The 17,262-nt window shown below is 42.8% G+C and overlaps 1 protein-coding gene and 2 long non-coding RNA genes across 6 annotated transcripts in view; 2 read left to right on the forward strand and 1 right to left on the reverse strand.

Annotated features, from left to right (window-relative positions):
* Nucleotides 1-2,802, reverse strand: part of LOC114853217 (uncharacterized) — a 16,985-nt gene extending 14,183 nt beyond the window's left edge. The window contains exons 1-2 of one of the 3 annotated variants that reach the window (XR_008694364.1): nucleotides 2,489-2,802; nucleotides 1,879-2,368 (exon numbers count right to left, since the gene is read on the reverse strand). This is a non-coding gene — a long non-coding RNA (uncharacterized LOC114853217). The remainder of the gene's footprint in view (nucleotides 1-1,878; nucleotides 2,369-2,488) is intronic. The other 2 variants (XR_008694365.1, XR_005897536.2) reach the window with 2 other exon arrangements.
* On the forward strand, nucleotides 2,249-13,661 carry mknk2b (MAPK interacting serine/threonine kinase 2b). 2 transcript variants are annotated; one of them, XM_029146322.3, is made up of 14 exons: nucleotides 2,254-2,387; nucleotides 2,924-3,137; nucleotides 3,546-3,633; nucleotides 3,830-3,931; nucleotides 4,046-4,143; nucleotides 6,007-6,086; nucleotides 6,268-6,341; nucleotides 6,508-6,612; nucleotides 6,798-6,853; nucleotides 6,987-7,082; nucleotides 9,909-10,103; nucleotides 10,196-10,360; nucleotides 10,453-10,493; nucleotides 10,603-13,661. In XM_029146322.3, the coding sequence occupies exons 2-14, from the start codon at nucleotides 3,087-3,089 to the stop codon at nucleotides 10,874-10,876; spliced, it is 1,425 nt and encodes a 474-aa protein (XP_029002155.1). In that variant the 5' UTR covers nucleotides 2,254-2,387; nucleotides 2,924-3,086; the 3' UTR covers nucleotides 10,877-13,661. The 2 variants fall into 2 exon arrangements, with proteins under 2 accessions (XP_040926242.1, XP_029002155.1); XM_041070308.2 differs by lacking the exon at nucleotides 2,924-3,137 and having other exon boundaries at nucleotides 2,249-2,387.
* Nucleotides 13,662-14,931: 1,270 nt separating this feature from the next.
* On the forward strand, nucleotides 14,932-17,093 carry LOC129603946 (uncharacterized). Its single transcript, XR_008694363.1, has 3 exons — nucleotides 14,932-15,488; nucleotides 16,450-16,551; nucleotides 16,787-17,093. It is a non-coding gene; the product is annotated as an uncharacterized LOC129603946 (long non-coding RNA).
* The last annotated feature ends 169 nt before the right edge of the window (nucleotides 17,094-17,262 follow it).

The following is a 17,262-nucleotide window of genomic DNA, read 5'->3' on the forward strand; positions in this document are numbered from 1 at the left end:
ACATGGGGCTCAGCAGGTACACAGGAGCGCTTTTGCAACGTTTCCTCCCACTAAAAACGCACCGTTCCCATTAACCGCAGGTGCTTATAGCACATCAATCACAATGACTTGCCTTTAAGTCGGTTTTATTTGATGTGTTCATATAGCTGAAGGTGTTTATGTGAGGTTAACAAAGTTTATATGAAGTTAACACTGTGAACAGGATTTGTCCTTGCTAGTCAGAACAAGCGTTTAGCTCCACACTTGACTGGGTTTAGGACGTTTTTCCACTGAGCCCATTTCTCCCACTTGAGTTCAAACTGAGTAAAAGTTTTTTTTAATCTTTCGCCTTTGAGTTAAGGTTTACTTAGGCCTTGAGCGCATGTGAAACCTTTGCTTTGCAGCTTATTACACTGCGGAGAGAGACGCTCGCCTTTGAACTACTGTCACCATGAACAACATCACAGACCCACCTTTGACATATTAAATTGCAGACAGAAATAAGCACCGCTTCTAACAAGAAGCCCCTCCTGAGCGCGTATCTCCTGACTGAGTGTCACTTACATCCGGTATGTGGTTGCTGCCACCTTTAATAATTTATAATAGTCGATCCCTCGCACTTTTACCATGCAGTAACGTAGATCCGCCACCTGGACCCAATTCTGTTTTCCTACTAAAACCTGTCCCTCCACCATGTGCTCCTGACTGGGAACAGGCAGCCAACAAGTTGCGTAATGTTTGCAAACACTGAACCCATGTTCACAGGGCAGAAGTTGAGAAAAGCAGGAGAGACAGGAAATCTCCAGTCACAAGACAGGAGACTTCTGAGAACACTCCGCACTGGGTCTTAACTAAAACACCTTTGACAAACAGGACATTACTGCCATTTAAAGCCAGTCTGTAGATATGCAGTAATAAATTACTTTGTACATATCAGTACATGCAGTATAAGTATGTACAACAAAGCATGTTGTGCAATAAAGCGTGTGAACCTACTACAAGACTTGGCAGTTTGTTAATATTATTTAGTCTAAGATGCAGATGCATGAAAAAAGCAGAGAATATGGGAGAAAAAGCAGGGAATATTGGAGAACAAAGGAGCAGGACACCTCTGTACACCACCCTGTCGATAACACCTCCAACTATAATCTCTCAAAGTACTACCTGAACATGTCTGTGGCATTTCACAAACAGGACCTATTTCTACGTCATCCCAGTTCTTGGATTACTTTCATTATCACAGCCGTGAGACTATGTGCCCACCCTCATCCAAATACGCATCAGGCTCCTAAACGTGATGTCTCTTCACACCTCAAGGATGAAGGAAAGATGCGACAGCGTGCCGTCATATCAAAAATCCAAATCATTACTGCACCTTGTACGAATGGCGCTGGGAGCCTAATATTAAACTATAAAGACTGTTTTAGACATTGCAACTCTAGGAACTCTCTCGTGTTGCATGGCAGCAGGTGCGTGTCTGGCTCATGGGCTCTGGATGTGTGTCCCACTGAAATACCGCAACAGCTGAAGTCATGTCCCCGCTGCAGCCTGTTGGTGCATACACTGGGTCCGGTGGGGATTTCTTTGAACCCATCTGACCACGGACATTCATCACGGAGCGTGAGGGTGAAATGTAGGGTGTGATGTATGTTCATGCTTCCAAATCTGAAGCCCATAGAGGAGGTGCGGAGTGGCGTGTGTCTGGTTGTTTGTTTAGTTCACGTGGCAAAGCCAACACGTTGTTTTGTTATGAATTGTAAAACACCTGATTTGAATGTGGAAGCATTTCTCAGCGGAAACCCGTGAGTCTGGTCTTTCTGCATTTTGTACTATAGCCTTTGTGTCTTCACATCTAATGCAGTAGAACGGTTCTGACTGTGCGGATGTGCACGTACTCACCGCAGCGCTGCTCCGGGCATCCCATTTCGAGGCCTCAAACAAAACAGACCGCGGTGGATGCGTACCATTCCGTTAGAACTGCACAGTTCCATGTTCTATTGGACTTCTCGTGGAAATGTTTCGAGGATTCAAACAACTTTATCCTAGCAGCGTGAGAACAGCTCACTACGATTTGTCTTAAACTGACTATTAGGTGCGATATTCAACAGTTATACGTGCCTGGTTTTGTGAACGACGTAGTAAAATTTAATGGGACACGAAATGGAACCTTGCCACAATGTACTTTTCTAGAAAGCACGTGATACATCCCGCCGTTGACGCAATCCTGGTGCAGGAGGAGTCAGGGAGGAGGAGTCACTGGGGAGGTTATAAAAGGACCTGCGCCGTTATTTTCCGCCACCTTCCACGCACTTCATCAGGCGGTTCCCCCCCTCGATTGTCCTCCGCGGCTGTGGTAGCAGTGGGTCCATCAACGACGCTAACACTGGAGCTGTAAATTCAACAACGGGGTGAGTAAAACAAACGCGTGTGAGCGGACGGGCGGTGGGTTTAACCCCTGCCTGCCCGGCCGCCTCGCAGCATTAGCTTGCAGTGCAGCTAACTGTTAAACCTTTGTCGTCTGCGGTGTCAAGTTAGAGCCGTCAGCCAGTGCGCGAGACCTGATTTCGCCAGTTGGCCGTTGGACGCGCGAGCTCATCAATGGAAACGGCCGTTGCCTAACTAGCCCTGTCATTGGATTTGCTTATTCCACCCATGCTGTGTTTTTCTAATCGGTGATGTGCTCTCTCTTAACGGCTGTTAACGGTTAACGACGCTAAACGTGGGTGGTTTGGTTCGCTTGACTTGCGCTCGACTGTCACCTGTTCACGGGATTAGCTAAATGTACCCTCTGTAGCAGATCACCGTTATTCATACATTTGCACGGGGTTGTTCGGCCGACGCGTGTTATTAATGAACAGCTGCACATTCGCGTGCGTGCGGGGTGATTTGTTCAGGCCACGCTGATCGTGACCGTGGCGCTAACGCTGCGTTGTTTTGTCCACAGGGCTCCCGTTCAAAACGCTGCAGCACTCTCGACCAGCCAGCGCAGTGTGATCACTTGCGACTCTCTCTGAAGCGACTTTTGTTTCGGAGAAGTGCAAATTGATATCCCAAAACCACTGCCGCCGCGTATCCACCGCAAAAAATCCAAGCAAATTGACGCAAACATGGTCCAAAATAAGATAACCGAAGTTACTGGATTCCACCGCTCTTTCAAGGTGAGATTTGGTCTTCCTCCTTTTGGGAAATCTCTAATCGGAGCACGTTTGTCAGCGTGGATGGGAGAGGATTTCACCTCGCTAAATATAAACGCATCTGTTGCGTTCTCGCATATTGTGGGTGACTAACATGCCGTGTGGCCCGCAAACACGTGTCTGTCCAGCGCACGAAAGCTTTAAATGATGGCTAAGTGTAAAAGAAGAGCTGTGGAAAAGGGCTTATGCTGTCGCTTGTATGAATCTATGGAGGGTGAGGTGTATATTTACTGAGGTGACTTGACTGGTTTCATCTTGCAGGATGGTAGATAAGCCAAGCCCATATCAGTTGTGACAAACCACTCATGGTTTCAGCTGGGTAGTTTATTGATAAGATCGCATACCTTAACAAGCCTATTTATTACTCTCCAGGGCCAGAATCCATTTGAATCAGACGACTTCACCAAAAATGGATCCCATCTTATTGATTCATTTAATTTTGATTCTTCCCCGAGACACGGTGAGTTTTCAACTTGTGTTTCTAATGCTGGCATAGCTAACAAGTGAGATCTGGCAATGCAAAAAGATTTGTGCTTGCTCATGAAACTGCATTCCATAGAGGTGTCATGGTCTTTAAATTAAAGACAATAGTCAGTCGTGTTTAGATTTTTTTCCCTTGCTACCACGTGATAATTTAGTCATGCTTCTTCTAACAGACATGCCCTCCAGCCAGCCTATTGACATCCCCGATGCCAAGAAGAGGAACAAGAAGAAAAAGCGTTGCCGGGCAACTGATAGTTTCTCTGGACGTTTCGAAGGTAAAAGCTGTCATTTCCAGCATTATCCTTTTACATTTACAATGGTTCTTGAGAAAGCGCTGCATGAATTTCCTTGAAATGCTCCTATTCCTGACGTTAACCCCTCTGTCACAGATGTCTACAGACTGCAGGAAGAGGTACTAGGGGAGGGTGCCTATGCCAGAGTGCAAACATGCATCAACCTCATCACCAACAAAGAGTATGCCGTCAAGGTAAGACAGCTGCAAACTATTAATGCATGAATTGTATTGTATAAATCAGCCATGTTTGTGTTTCTTGACAAGTTTTATAGTTGTCATTGGCACAAAGTCTGTAAAATATCATGAATAGAGTCATTTTAATTTTAGCACCATTTTTCCCTTACTACTTTAATTGAATATATGATTTGTGTAGCTGTAAGAGTCTTTCAGCAACGTATATATGCTACTGATCAATAAGATGTTATTGTAGCCATGACCTTGTCTTTTTCACTGCTCTTCCCCTGTATCCTGGTTGAGGAAGGATACAGTGTTTCTTTGCATTCCTCAGACCTCTGTAATGGATGCCATTTTTGTTTTGCTTTTTTTCTATGCTTCATGTGCTGCACAAGCTGCTGTAAGCACATATTTCCTCTTGCCGTTTTATCCTATCAGAGAGCTGGGAGGCATTTACCCACCCCTTTTCTTTACTCCTGTGGCCTACAGAGGACGCTCATAGTGAGAACATTATGTACTGGTAACTGTGCGAAAACAGAAATGCACAGAGGAAGGAGGGGCACTGGGTGAGGGTTGTGACCCAGAGTGTTTACATTGCTTTGTTCTTCATTCTCAGTACCAGTTGACTTTTTCTTTCTCCTATGCACATGGTATTTGGACAGGAGTACACGAGTCTTGACTCATTGGACTTCCCTTTTTTTGTTTTTCTATATAATTCTCATTTCCTCTTTGTGGTAGCAGAAAAACTGAAATATCTTTCTTTGTCAAAGTCTGGCAGAGTACACATTGTCATTTTTATACTTTCTAGATCCATAACCCACTAATCCACAACATGATGTAAACATGCATCTAGTTATTCCCTGTTTGCTGCTCAAAATTTGAAAAAAGTGTTGACTGGTCTGCAATGGTTCTCAAAGGAAAGTGTGTTACACACCAATTAATAATTTAGAGGAACCCACTGTCTGCTGTGACTGATCTGTTGGTATTGTTTATGCTGGAGTGGTGTTGTAGACCTCTTGAGAGTTGGTGGGGCGGCATGGGGGTTGGCAGTTATTGGAGGTCATTTGGGAGTCTGATAGGGCTCAGTCTACTCCTGCCAGATGTCCCGTCTCTCCCCTCCCCCTCCAGACAAGGGGTGAATGTGGGCTTCTTGTGTTGTGATTGCAACAAAGCCCTCGGCATGACGGATGGGCAGAGGGCTCTGCAGGGCCTTGTTTCAGCCTAGCATTGTTTCAGTCTCTGTTGCTAGCCATGTTTTTGCTGTTTTTTTCCTCTATCTACATGTCGCTGAGGGTGGGAGCTGTATGTTGTGGTCAGGAGAAAGTGAGCTGATTGGGGGTTGTTTATGCTGCTGACTCAGACTGGAACAGTGCAAAGGCTTTGGCTGCTCACAGGCCCCTTGTCTGTGCATTAATCCTAGACACACACTGCAGTTCTGGCCCCAACAGGCTTCAATAGCAGCTGTAATCCAGCTACCAGGAAGAGAAACTAAACAGCCTCCCAAGCAGACAATAACTGACTAGGGCTGGAAAATTCAGGCCTGTTGCTTTGGTGTCAGCAGTCTGTCTTTCAGCCTCTTGGCAGGGCATGTCGCAGCTGGTTGCCCCTCGGCATTTTTTGTTTATTGTAAACAGTTTCAGATTAGCTCATGGGATGTTTCAAAGGAACACTTATGGCTCCTCCAGGGCACTTAAGATTTAAATATTGGTCACACAAGAAGTCTAAATATAGAGATACTGTGACTCCTTGTTCCGTTTGGGCTTTGCTCTGAATTCTGCTTCACCCTACTATGGTAGAAGACCTCAAAGTTAATGCTACAGGTTCTCTTTGCTTTGTGGTTATTTTTAGCAATTGTAACTCAAACATTATGTTCTTTTGTAGATCATTGAGAAAAGACCAGGTCACAGCCGCAGTCGTGTCTTCCGTGAGGTTGAAATGCTCTACCAGTGCCAGGGCCACAGGTAATACCCTGTCAGTGAGCAGCTAGTACTGGGACAGTAATACTGACTGACTGACCCAGTTGTTGCTGTATCTTATTCTGTTGACGGTCCCCCTTAGGTCACAGCATGAAAATAAAAATTTCAATTAGCGACTTTAAAAAGACTGTTGCCACCGGCTTATGCGCTTTGTTATTTCCTAAAGGAACATCTTGGAGCTGGTGGAGTTCTTTGAAGAGGAAGACAAATTCTACCTGGTGTTTGAAAAGCTCAGAGGAGGTCAGTAGATTAGAGCAGCTTTAGGAGGCATGGACCAGATTTGTTTTTCTAAGCGTTTCTGTAAGCGTTTTTACATCTTTAGTCTGTCTCTGTATGAGAAGACTGTGCTGTTGTGTAAAGTGAGCTGATACACTTGTACTGTACGTTTTTTTTATTCCCCAAATAGGCTCAATCTTGGCACACATTCACAGGAGGCAGCACTTCAGTGAGCAGGAAGCCAGTCTTGTCGTGCAAGACATTGCCAGCGCTCTTGATTTCCTGCATAACAAGGGTAAGAACATCGAGACAAAAGGCCCGATATAATACATGGCAAATGTAACAGACTTTAGTGCAGAAGCTAAGACCTGACATCCACATTTTGCCAGTGTGCTACAGTAACTGAAGCCTACTGTATTACTGCTTACTATGGGACACACAAGCTCAATTGCTTGACTTGGCTGTTTTCAATCTTTCTAGGAATGGCACATAGAGACCTGAAACCTGAAAACATTCTCTGTGAGAGTGGAGACAAGGTAGGTTTACTGCAATCATGTTCGCTCAGTTCATTGAAAGGGCAGATAAATGAGTGTTAATCCTCTGGCCCTTAAGTTGATTCCACTCGAATTAAAGGATTCAATATAAATTCAACTGCCTTTACATTTTTAGATTTCACCAGTCAAGATCTGTGACTTTGACCTTGGTAGTGGGATCAAGTTGAACAGTGACAGCTCACCCATTTCCACGCCTGAGCTCCTCACTCCTGTAAGTAAATCTGCTCAGTCTGTTCATTTTTGTAATGTGTGATGTTGCATAGTTTGGGCAGGATTTTTAGAAGAGCATTTTTAGGCTGTGAAACGAGTCCACTTGGCTCGTTGCCTATTGGGTAGTTCTTGGTGGCGTTAACTGCAGGACCACTTGCTGATTGGATGAGAGAAAATGCAGCTTGAGGTTAAGATAGTTCACGGTTTCTGACGTTATAAGCATGGTTTGCGTCCTGGCTGTTCATACCTGGCAGCTATTTCTTTCTCTTATCTAGCTAAGGCGTAAACAACACTTGGATCTATGTCCCACGGGTTAATGTCAGTGAACTGCTGCTTATCAATTGGAAATGCTGAATGAGTTTAAGAAGGTTTAACCCTCTTGTTGTCATATTGGAAAGTAAAGCCTGTGAACAGTTCCAGAAAACTGGAACATTGGCGGCTGTGGCAGGAATGACAAAGTTGAGCTGGGAGCTTAACATTTATCTTTTCTTACTGTGTTGGTTGTCGGGGGCAGATAGATAGATAGATGGAGCAGAGCAGGTGAAGGATAGTGGTTTAGCCAGCAGGAATGTGACATGGTGGGTAGGAGTTTCCGTCACTTGTCCTAATGCTCCTTTTAATATTCCCACCGGTGACAGTTGTGGGGCTGAGGGACTTGTCTTTAGACTACACACTTCTGTTTTGTGTGCAACAGTGGGTTGCAGTTTGTAGGAGCATGGTTTAAAAAAGACTCGTATTACTGCATAACCTCAAATCTCTAATCGAGATATTTTCATTTGGAGAAAAGTTGATGGCTGAGGGCAGGACACGGAGTGATAGCCTTGGAATGTTATGGCTGCAGGGAACACTCTGAAATTTTGCAACGCCATGTCCTCTGTGTAGAGTTACAGTGACACCAAAACAAACTCTCGCTCATTTTTCCTTTCTTTGTGGGCTGAAAAGAAAAACATCCACGGTCTTTGTGCAAAGTCTTTGCCCAGTAGCCCCAACCATGCGTGTATTTGTCTGTTCCCTCTCTCTGGTCTCTATACAAAGGCTGTGCATAGGGCTTGTTCTGGAAATTTCAGTCCTCCCCTCCCCCATACCTAGCAACTGACATGTGATTGGCTACATCAGTGGGAGGAGGAGGGCGACGGGGAGGTACAAATGCAGCTGATGGGCTCTGGCTTGTTTTTCTTGATCACAGGAACACAGCTATCTGAATTTGTATCCCTTTCAATATAATCTTTTAATAATACAATATAATTTAGTGCTGTGATTTATTGCCGACATTCCTGAACACAGTGAATGTGGTTACTTTTTTATGTGCCATTAAAGATGCAATGTGTTGTAAACTTTAATGTTAAGGTCAAGAATGCAAGTAATGAGATATTTTAAAGGTTATTTTGCTTTAGTACAAGGGATTGCCTGCATGTTCAGATTAAAATAAAAGCTCACATTTCAAGATTCATCAAGACATGACGTACAAGCAGCTTATCCGGTAAAAGAAATAGAACAGTCTGTAATCTGTCAGATGAGGTGCACCTGCGTGGCATCGGAACAGGAGTGTAACTGTAAGCTGCTTTTGTAAACCGCGTAGGTGTGTGTCATCAGTGTCGTGTATATGGTCTGACTAGTCACATGGGGTGTGGAAAGCCCCAGTGTGATGCTATCCAGTAACTGCTGCTTATAGGGTTGAGGAGGTTGTTACTGTAAGTGCACAAGGTTTTGCACCAGCAAACAGAACCACGATTGCTGTTGCTTTCAGTTTTTCTGTTGCATTGGCACATGATCGTATACCACCTTTTATCCAGACTTGTCCTTGATTGGCATTGTTTTTGTGGCTTTTAGTCAAGATTAGCCTATCTATTACAGTTATCACACTGCTTTTCAATTTAAGGTCACCTTGTTATGAAAATATATCCATGTGCCAGAGTTTTTGTATGTGTCTGCATTTGACCTGCTTGGTGAGGGATTGTCTGTGGAGGCAGCCGTCCTAGACATGTTGGTAGTGAAAATGTGGGGGGTAGGGGTTGTACTTCAACAGCAGCAGCTTTGTCTGAGATGAGATTCCTGAGCAGCAAATTTCATAACATGAGTGGAGGAGGAGCTGAGGCAGCTGGGATGTGGTACACAATAGGTGTCTGCTCAACATAAGACTTGCGAGTGTGTATTTTGTCAAATATGTTAAAATGAGTTATGATTGTAAGTTAGATATAAAATGTCTAATCCACCAATGCCTACATGTCCTGCTGAACTAACGACCTGCTCTCTTTGTTTCATAAAGTATTAAAACATGTGGTGTTTGTGTTTCCAAGTTATGTAACCACTGAGGGCTCAGCCCAGTCTCTGGCTTTGCAGGACAGCCAATCCTCTTTTCCCCTCTGTGTTTGGCCTAATTTCTTAGCTACATAACATGGCACTGTCAGAGCTGAACCTATCCTTGCTCTCAGCCCATTTAGCTTGACTTGTGTACAGCTGCATGGTCAAAGCAGTGACTCATTGCTCCTGCCAACCCAGACAAACTGCCTCATTATAGCTTAGCCCTTCCTTCCACTACCCATGATGTGCAGTTGTACTACTTGGGCATCCTGTTATTTAAACCTGCAGAGCAGGTTTTTACAATTATCTCAACACTGCTGATTATCATGTGATTGTCACACAGGGTATGCTGCCTCATGTCACAGCATACAAGTAGCCCCTAAGCTTTAATACTTGGAACCACAAGGTGTCAGCTGAAGAAAAGAATGTGTACAAAAGCCAAGAAAAGACAGTCTTTCTTTTTTTCTTATTTGGTTTTAATTTTTCTTCCATCCTTGGTTAAACTTTGGATCCACTGTCTTTTCAGTGTGGCTCAGCGGAGTACATGGCACCTGAGGTGGTTGAAGCCTTCAGCGAGGAGGCTACAATTTATGACAAGCGCTGTGACCTGTGGAGCCTTGGAGTCATTCTTTACATCATGTTGAGTGGCTACCCCCCCTTCGTTGGCCGCTGTGGTGGTGACTGTGGCTGGGAATTTGGGGAGCCATGCCACACCTGCCAGGTAAGAATGTAACACATTCGGCTGCCATGCAGCACAAGGAACTGTTTAATACGTCCACGTGGTAGAAAATGAATGCAAATTTTCCTCCACAGAACACATTGTTTGAAAGTATTCAGGAAGGAAAATACGAGTTTCCAGAGAAAGACTGGGCTCACATCTCCTCAAGTGCCAAAGACCTAATATCCAAACTTCTAGTTCGGGATGCCAAAAGCCGTCTGAGTGCCAGTCAGGTGCTTCAGCACCCATGGGTGCAGGGTGTAAGTCTGAGCCATCTCTCATATTCTGCATGTGTGGCACACATTTTTTTTAAGAGTTTTGATTTTAATATTCTATGTTTTGTTGTTTCTAGGGTGCTTCTGACACGCTGCCAACATCCATCTTGCATCAAAGGTAAAGGGACTTCAAGCCTGATACTGAAAAGCCTTTTAACTCTGGTAAAAAAAAAAAATGCATTATGTGCACCACAACCTGAGCAATTCTGTCTGTTCTTGTCCCATAGAACCAGCAATGCCCGAGATCTGACATTGTTTTCTGACAAGGCCATGGCTGTAAACCGGCAGCTGGCTGAACAGGATGGCATGGAAGAGCAGCAGCAGCAGGAAATACCATTTGTTGTAACTGCTAATGGCTCCTCTATGCGCCTCTCCCCTCCTTCCAACTCCAAGCTGGCCAAACGTAGGCAGCGAAGCAGCCAGCCCAAGGGTGGGCCCGTCTCTGCTGCGGAGCTTCGTCAGCTCTTGGCCCCTCTTGTTATTGTGGGAGACTGTGCCTGAACTTTTTCAACCCTGACCTCCAACCATCCATTAAGATTAATTTCCAGATTCAAGACTTCCCTGAGACATAACCTCCCCAGTGTCGGTCCCTCTCTCCGACTCTAGCTGGCCTTGGTTCCTCTACCACTCAGGCTTTATCGCCTCGCTGTAAAGGGAGATGCTGCTTTCAGCCCTTCCTCTAAATGCCTTCTGCTCTTCTGCAGCACTTCTGAAGCACATCAACCCAGGGCCTGCATATAGCAAACATGTGTGCATGCCCAGGTTGGGGGATGAGGGACGGTTCATAATTTGGGAGAGAGAAGTATTTTCTAAGTTTTGCTTTTTTCCCATGCAACTCAGAAGAAATCAGAACATTTGTCTTCGAAATTAAGCTCAGACACCAAAGGACAACCTGCTGTGCTGCTCCCACGTTACAACTGGATCCACTGTGAATTAAGTTATCTGGAATGTTCTCTTTGCCTGTATGTAAATGCATGAATGGCCTGTCTGCAGATACGTACAAGCTTATGCAATATGCCAAGATGAAGGCTGTTCTTGTCTTGAAGTGATTCAGTATAAGGGGTTGGAAGGGCTTTAAGCCGATGCTGTCCGTGCCTGGTGCAGCCCATAATGTGGCTGGAGTAGCTTCAAAGGATTTTTATTTCATTCATTTTTAGATAAATTCCTCATTACTGAGCCCCTTCAGTCTGAGTTAACCTACGCACTCATCCAGCTTGGTGGCTGTGCACTTAATGCTCTGAGAGCAACGAATGTTTGTCTGTACCCAGCTAGCCCTTATTTACTGTTGCACCAAATTATACTATTTGTTGTATGACTAAGCCAAATTATCAATGGCCATGCTGTTCAGTGTTTGAGGTCATCAGACAAGTCTAACAGTATTGACTTGATCTATATTTCATGGGTTTAGATACATGGCCATCCAAAAATGAGATGGGATCATTTGTTGGTACAAACTAATAATACAGTATGTTGAAATGGCTAGGCAGGTGAAACTGGGTCATTGTTACTTTCATTGTTATCTGTAACTTTTTGTCTTTTTGTCCCCCTTTATAAATCAACATATGCATTAGAGTTGACCTTTAATATTTTTGTAGTAAAGGTTAGAACTCCCACGGGTTTGAAAAGCACATTTTGGCCAATGTGACCTGGTTGTCATTTGTTATACATATTTGGACCATTGTGTTTTTTTTCTTTTTTTTTTTTTTTTGTTTTGTTTTTTTATATATATGTATAGGGTTCAACGTTGTCTTAATTTTGAGACACACCCCTGTCAAAGATGACATTACAAATTCTCATTACAAAATGTTTTTTTCAAAAGAAGAAACATTAAAAAAAAGGAAAAACATTCCACAAAAAGGAAAAAAAAAGTCTTCCACAAATGTGTAGCTGTATTAAGTTTACTTTATTTTTCATGTTTAAAAGCTCCATGTCAATGTGCCACACTGATATATATATATATAATTTTTTTTTTGTATGGCTGTTAATAGGCTTTTATTTTCTATGGTGATTTTCATGCAGGTGCTGTAAGTTCAGGTGAAACACAGGATGTTTTATTTTTTTTTCTAAGTTCAGTATGTGGTGTATGAGTTGAAGATGGAAATCGTTTTAGTTCATATGGAGCGTTCAGGCCCAGTGACTTTTTTTCCTCCTTTCATTTTGTGTGAGTGTGTAATGTGTAAGAGTTGGCAATAATTCAGTTTTGTTTGTTTTTTTTGGTTCAGATTAAGTTGAAGCTCATTCTGAAACTGACAGGTAATGGTCTGGTGATGAGGTGTTCTCACAACACTGCAGCCATTTCACCAAAGAGAGTTCAAGTAATGAAATTGAACATGTGATCATCACCTCGCAGTGGGATTTGGGGAACTTCTGATTGTCCATGTCCTGTTGCCAGCACTGCAGCAGCGGTACTCTGGAAGTGGGTGTCCAAGGACCCACTATGCTGTTAATAGGACACTGTAATAGTTTGAAAAATAACCTTTCTACAGATACATTAAGGGGTTTTATGTCTTATAATAAGACTTACTTGAATTTGTGTATGCAGCTGTTTCTTCTCCATTTGGGAAACTACTTTGCTATTAGTAATTTCAAAGCGTTAAGCTTATAATCAAGGCAATCTTGGAGTTTTGAAAATACCTATACAGTTCAGTATTCTACCTTTTTTCTCCCTTTTGAGCATCAAATAAGTTGACCCCTACTTTTGATAGGGTTGGATACTTAAACGCACAGATTCTGGCCATACTCTAACATCCTGAAAGATATGAGTTTTACTGGTCCTCATTTCTACTTTTCGTCAAATGGCAGAAGCGTTTGGACTGCCTTTTACTGGGGGAAGGGACAAATAACCTTAAAACTCACAATTTTATATTATATTGTTTGAAGTAAGGAAGTGTTCAAATTCAGTCCCTCGACCTCCCCATTATATGAATGTAGCCCAGAGGCAAAACCATTTACAATCCAGCAACATTGGTCAAATGTTCTATGTAGTTCAGTTCATGGACTTGTGTGGGGTTATTCCATCTGTTGATACAGTCCAAGCTTTTGTTTGAGAGAACACCCAATGTTAATACTGTCTCAATTGCCCCAAACCCATTGTGCTCATGGGTAGAAATATGAAAGGAATACATCCTTATACAAGTACACAAACATTTTGATTTAAAATAAGCACTTTACTGTACCACGTGAATGATTGCAGTTCACTCAAGGCAACATTTATGACAGTTGCAACAGATTTTTGTAATGTTTTTTTTTTCTAAAAAAAAAATGCAATAAAATGCTTTGAACCACACACTGTCTAGTTACAGCTTTTTTGTGCGTGAGGCCAAAAGGTCTAAAGTGAAACCCTTTCCCAGATCCCAGTGGTTTCACATTAACTAACAGTCTTATCTTTTGTCGGGCGGCGGCTGTTTCATCCCATCCTGTGCCGTATATCTCTTATCAGTAACAGTCCCTGATATCTGAGCTGACTGTCATACGTCCTTGGCTGTTGGTAAATATGAGTTCAGTTGTTGCCTTACGGAGAATTATGCTGCTGGCAGCACATTGCATGGTGGTGCCCTAACGACACGCCCAATCGGAGTGGAACTGATGCAACGTGCTGCAAGCGCTGCAGGTTGCGTCAGCTGTGCCACCTCGCGGTCTCCCTGGAGATTGAAAATGAATTGTGCTGAATTGACCAAATACCAGTGTATCAACAGTGGTGCAAGTCAGGATTAGGCCTCCTGTGGGAAAAAGCAGCTGTGTAGACTGAAATACTAGCTACGTAGGATTTTTTTCTCATCACAAGTCTATAATCACAGAACAATTTTGCCCAATGTAAACCTTGGGAGGGGTAATAACAGGACACCGACTTCATTATGAAAGGCAGAGGAAACATTGTGATGAGACACACAAAGAAATGCAACTACAAAAATGTAAAAAGAACCCTAATGTTACATTATATTTATCAAATAATTAACATGTTTTTAGGAGTTATAGTTCAACTTTGACTGTTTGATCTCTTACCAACATATTGCAGCGAATACAAATGCATTATAGGCTGAACTTTAGACAGGAATAACGTAAAAGGCTGAAAAAACAAAAAAAAAAAAACATTTCTGTTACATAACTTGTGGTGCAGCCTCACAAACGTCACCAGGCAGCAGGACATTAAATGATGCAACAGCAGTGTGTTTTCTGTACAAGCTCCACAGAGTATCTTTGATCCGAGTAACTTCACAGGGTTTATCTCCCTCTGGTGGAGAGATTTTACTGCTGCACGTGGATTCACAGATTAAACGTAATTCAGGGATTGCAGGAGTCAGGCCTGTCCCAGTGTGGTAATGTTTGACTAGGATATATGTTGGCATAATTATTTTATAATTCTATCCTAATGAAACACTAGTATCAATAGAATCAAACACAAATTGCATGTATTTGTATTCTACGGATAGGTTTCCAGACTATGCACATAATCATCAGAAGGTATAATTATGTAATTATTTTATTAAATATTTAAATTTTAATTCTACTGATTCAATAAGCAATCGGTGTAAAATCATTTTCCTCTAGAGCTTAAAGGGCCCATATCATGCAAAATCCACTTTTTAGACATTTTGGAGCGTTCCTATGACTCTATGGGTCACATATACACACACTGAGCACGGTAGAAATGCATTTCCTGCTTTTTTCACATTTTGAAAACGTAAATTTTCTCATCCAATGAAAACAGCCACGACCTACTCTGAGGCCGTTCCCCAGTTCTCGTCACACTGGTTGAAAGTTCTCCTTGCAAATCCTGAACCACCACCCCCACAATGATCCCGAACCAAAACTGGACTTCCGCCATTTCCCCCTCTCACTCACCGTGAACAGACCAGCACGGCAGCGCCCAAGTCCTCCCATAGAAATAGTTCGGTTCTTAGGTGTTCTAACAACACCAAAGTCTATTCACTTTAACAAGGGATCAACAAGTGAGGATTTGTGGGTCACTTTTATTTTTAAGGAACCGGTGCCAGAAACACTGCCTATACGTATGTGCATTTCAAACGAGGGTGCGTACAATGCTGGATTTGTTTCACGGCTCCTGTTGGAAAAAAAAGGACCTATTCCTAAAGTCCGTCATCCACTCACTGAAGTAAGTACATGCTTGATATTTATAATGTTTTAAAATGTTAGTTTGTTCGTTTAAAATGTAGTAACCTATGTGTGAGTCAAGTTACTAGCTAGCTATGCTAAGGGCTACAGCCAGTCGACCGAACCTTTGTCCCCTTCAAATGTGCTCATGTGGGCTCCTGCAGCCACACATCTGTGTGGAGAAAAGCTAATGGCTAACGGCATCGAGCGGCTACAGGCAGGGAGCGGTGGGTCTAGCGTCTGTCCTTTTTCTGTAATCACATACACCTGCGGGGAACAGCTGATCGTTATCGCCCTTCCAGCGGCGACAGACAGGAAGCGGTGAATCTAGCTCGCTGTAGTAAGTTTGTGCTTGAAACTTGTGATATCTAAATATGTTAGTTAGGTCTGTTTAAAATGCAGTTACCCACATGTGAGACAAGCTAATCGCTAGCGTCGCTAACGGCTACAGTGAGTCAACTGAGCCTTTGTCCCTTTCAAATGTGCTACTCTGAGTTGGCGCAGTCACACACCTGTGTGGGGAACAGCTAATAGTGATGGGCCTTCGATCGGCGACAGGCAGGAAGCGGTGGATCGAGCTTTTGTCCTGTTGACGTGCTGCCGCTCCTGTTTGTGTGTTGCGTTAGCCGTTAGCATGCCTTTAGGCCTTTGCACTTTAGAGCTACAGCTGGTCGATCGCTACAAAAAGAACCTGCAGAAGAACGCGGTTATGTTTATTACCCCGTCTTGTGTCACAGCCTAAATCAACTTGTGATTTGGGGTTATGTCATTGTTCTATCAAATTCTAACATGATTAGTTGGAATGATTACTGTGTTGTGTTTCAAGCTTAGTTGCTAATTAGTCACATCTCTACAATACCTGCTGCTTATCTGGTCAGTTACCGATAGCTTGTACCATAGCCATTATATTTGTAGGACCAATACAATTTACAGTAAATGTAACAGTATTTTCTATACTGTAGGAGGGCAAATCCCAGTTGCCCACATGCAAGGAGGCTGTCAAACAGAGAAATCACTGCAGACTGTTGGTACACGGACATCTGCTGCCCAGCTCAGGAGTGAAGGTATGTAAGTTTGTATGTACCAACAGTAAGATAGGTAATAGAAGATTTTAATTGGTATATACTGTTTAGATTTTATATTTGAATTGTAACAACTGTTTATATGTTGTTTTAGCACACACAGGCCTGTCCTTTTGTTTGGTTTAATTTTTTGTCTGGTATTGTGTGTTCTTACATTAGAGAAGGTTTTGACCTACATAATAATTAACATTTCACTAATCTACAATTCTGATTGCAGTACCTTTTGTTTTGATGAGGTGATGGTGAGGACAGCCACAGCTTCCATCTGGTAGAGGACTGCTTCCGCTCAGTCTTCCAAATAGTGATGAGAACAAGGATCACCACATCTCCCTGTTTACCCTACTTTCATGCATTTCGTCTGCAAGGCCCTGCAAAAGCTTCTCCTTCGTCCTCAAACCCCCAGACTTCTTAATTAACTCAGTAACCTATACATTGCACATTGGAGTGTGAAGGTAACAGTTTGTTCTAGCTTTGGAGTAGTGGTGTATTTTTTTGGTTTACAATAAAGTTGGCTTTAACTATTATGTATTTCACTGAACTCTGTTTCTGAAGGGAAAACACTTTTATTTAGGAAATCATAGTATTGAAATTACATGTTTTTCTCTTTCTAATATGGTAAGCTATAAAGTTGAAGCGGCCATAAATAAAACTCATATAAATTATATATAAATAAAGTTACAAAAATTCTTAATG

Source organism: Betta splendens, chromosome 4, assembly GCF_900634795.4.
Source record: "Betta splendens chromosome 4, fBetSpl5.4, whole genome shotgun sequence".
NCBI lineage: Eukaryota > Metazoa > Chordata > Actinopteri > Anabantiformes > Osphronemidae > Betta > Betta splendens.

Bases quoted from the DNA above. Each gene is read 5' to 3' on its own strand.
- mknk2b (XM_029146322.3), top strand. From the start codon at position 3,087: ATGGTCCAAAATAAGATAACCGAAGTTACTGGATTCCACCGCTCTTTC. The intron at 4,144-6,006 runs GTAAGACAGCTG...GTTCTTTTGTAG, and splicing joins ACAAAGAGTATGCCGTCAAG to ATCATTGAGAAAAGACCAGG. The intron at 10,494-10,602 runs GTAAAGGGACTT...CTTGTCCCATAG, and splicing joins ACATCCATCTTGCATCAAAG to AACCAGCAATGCCCGAGATC.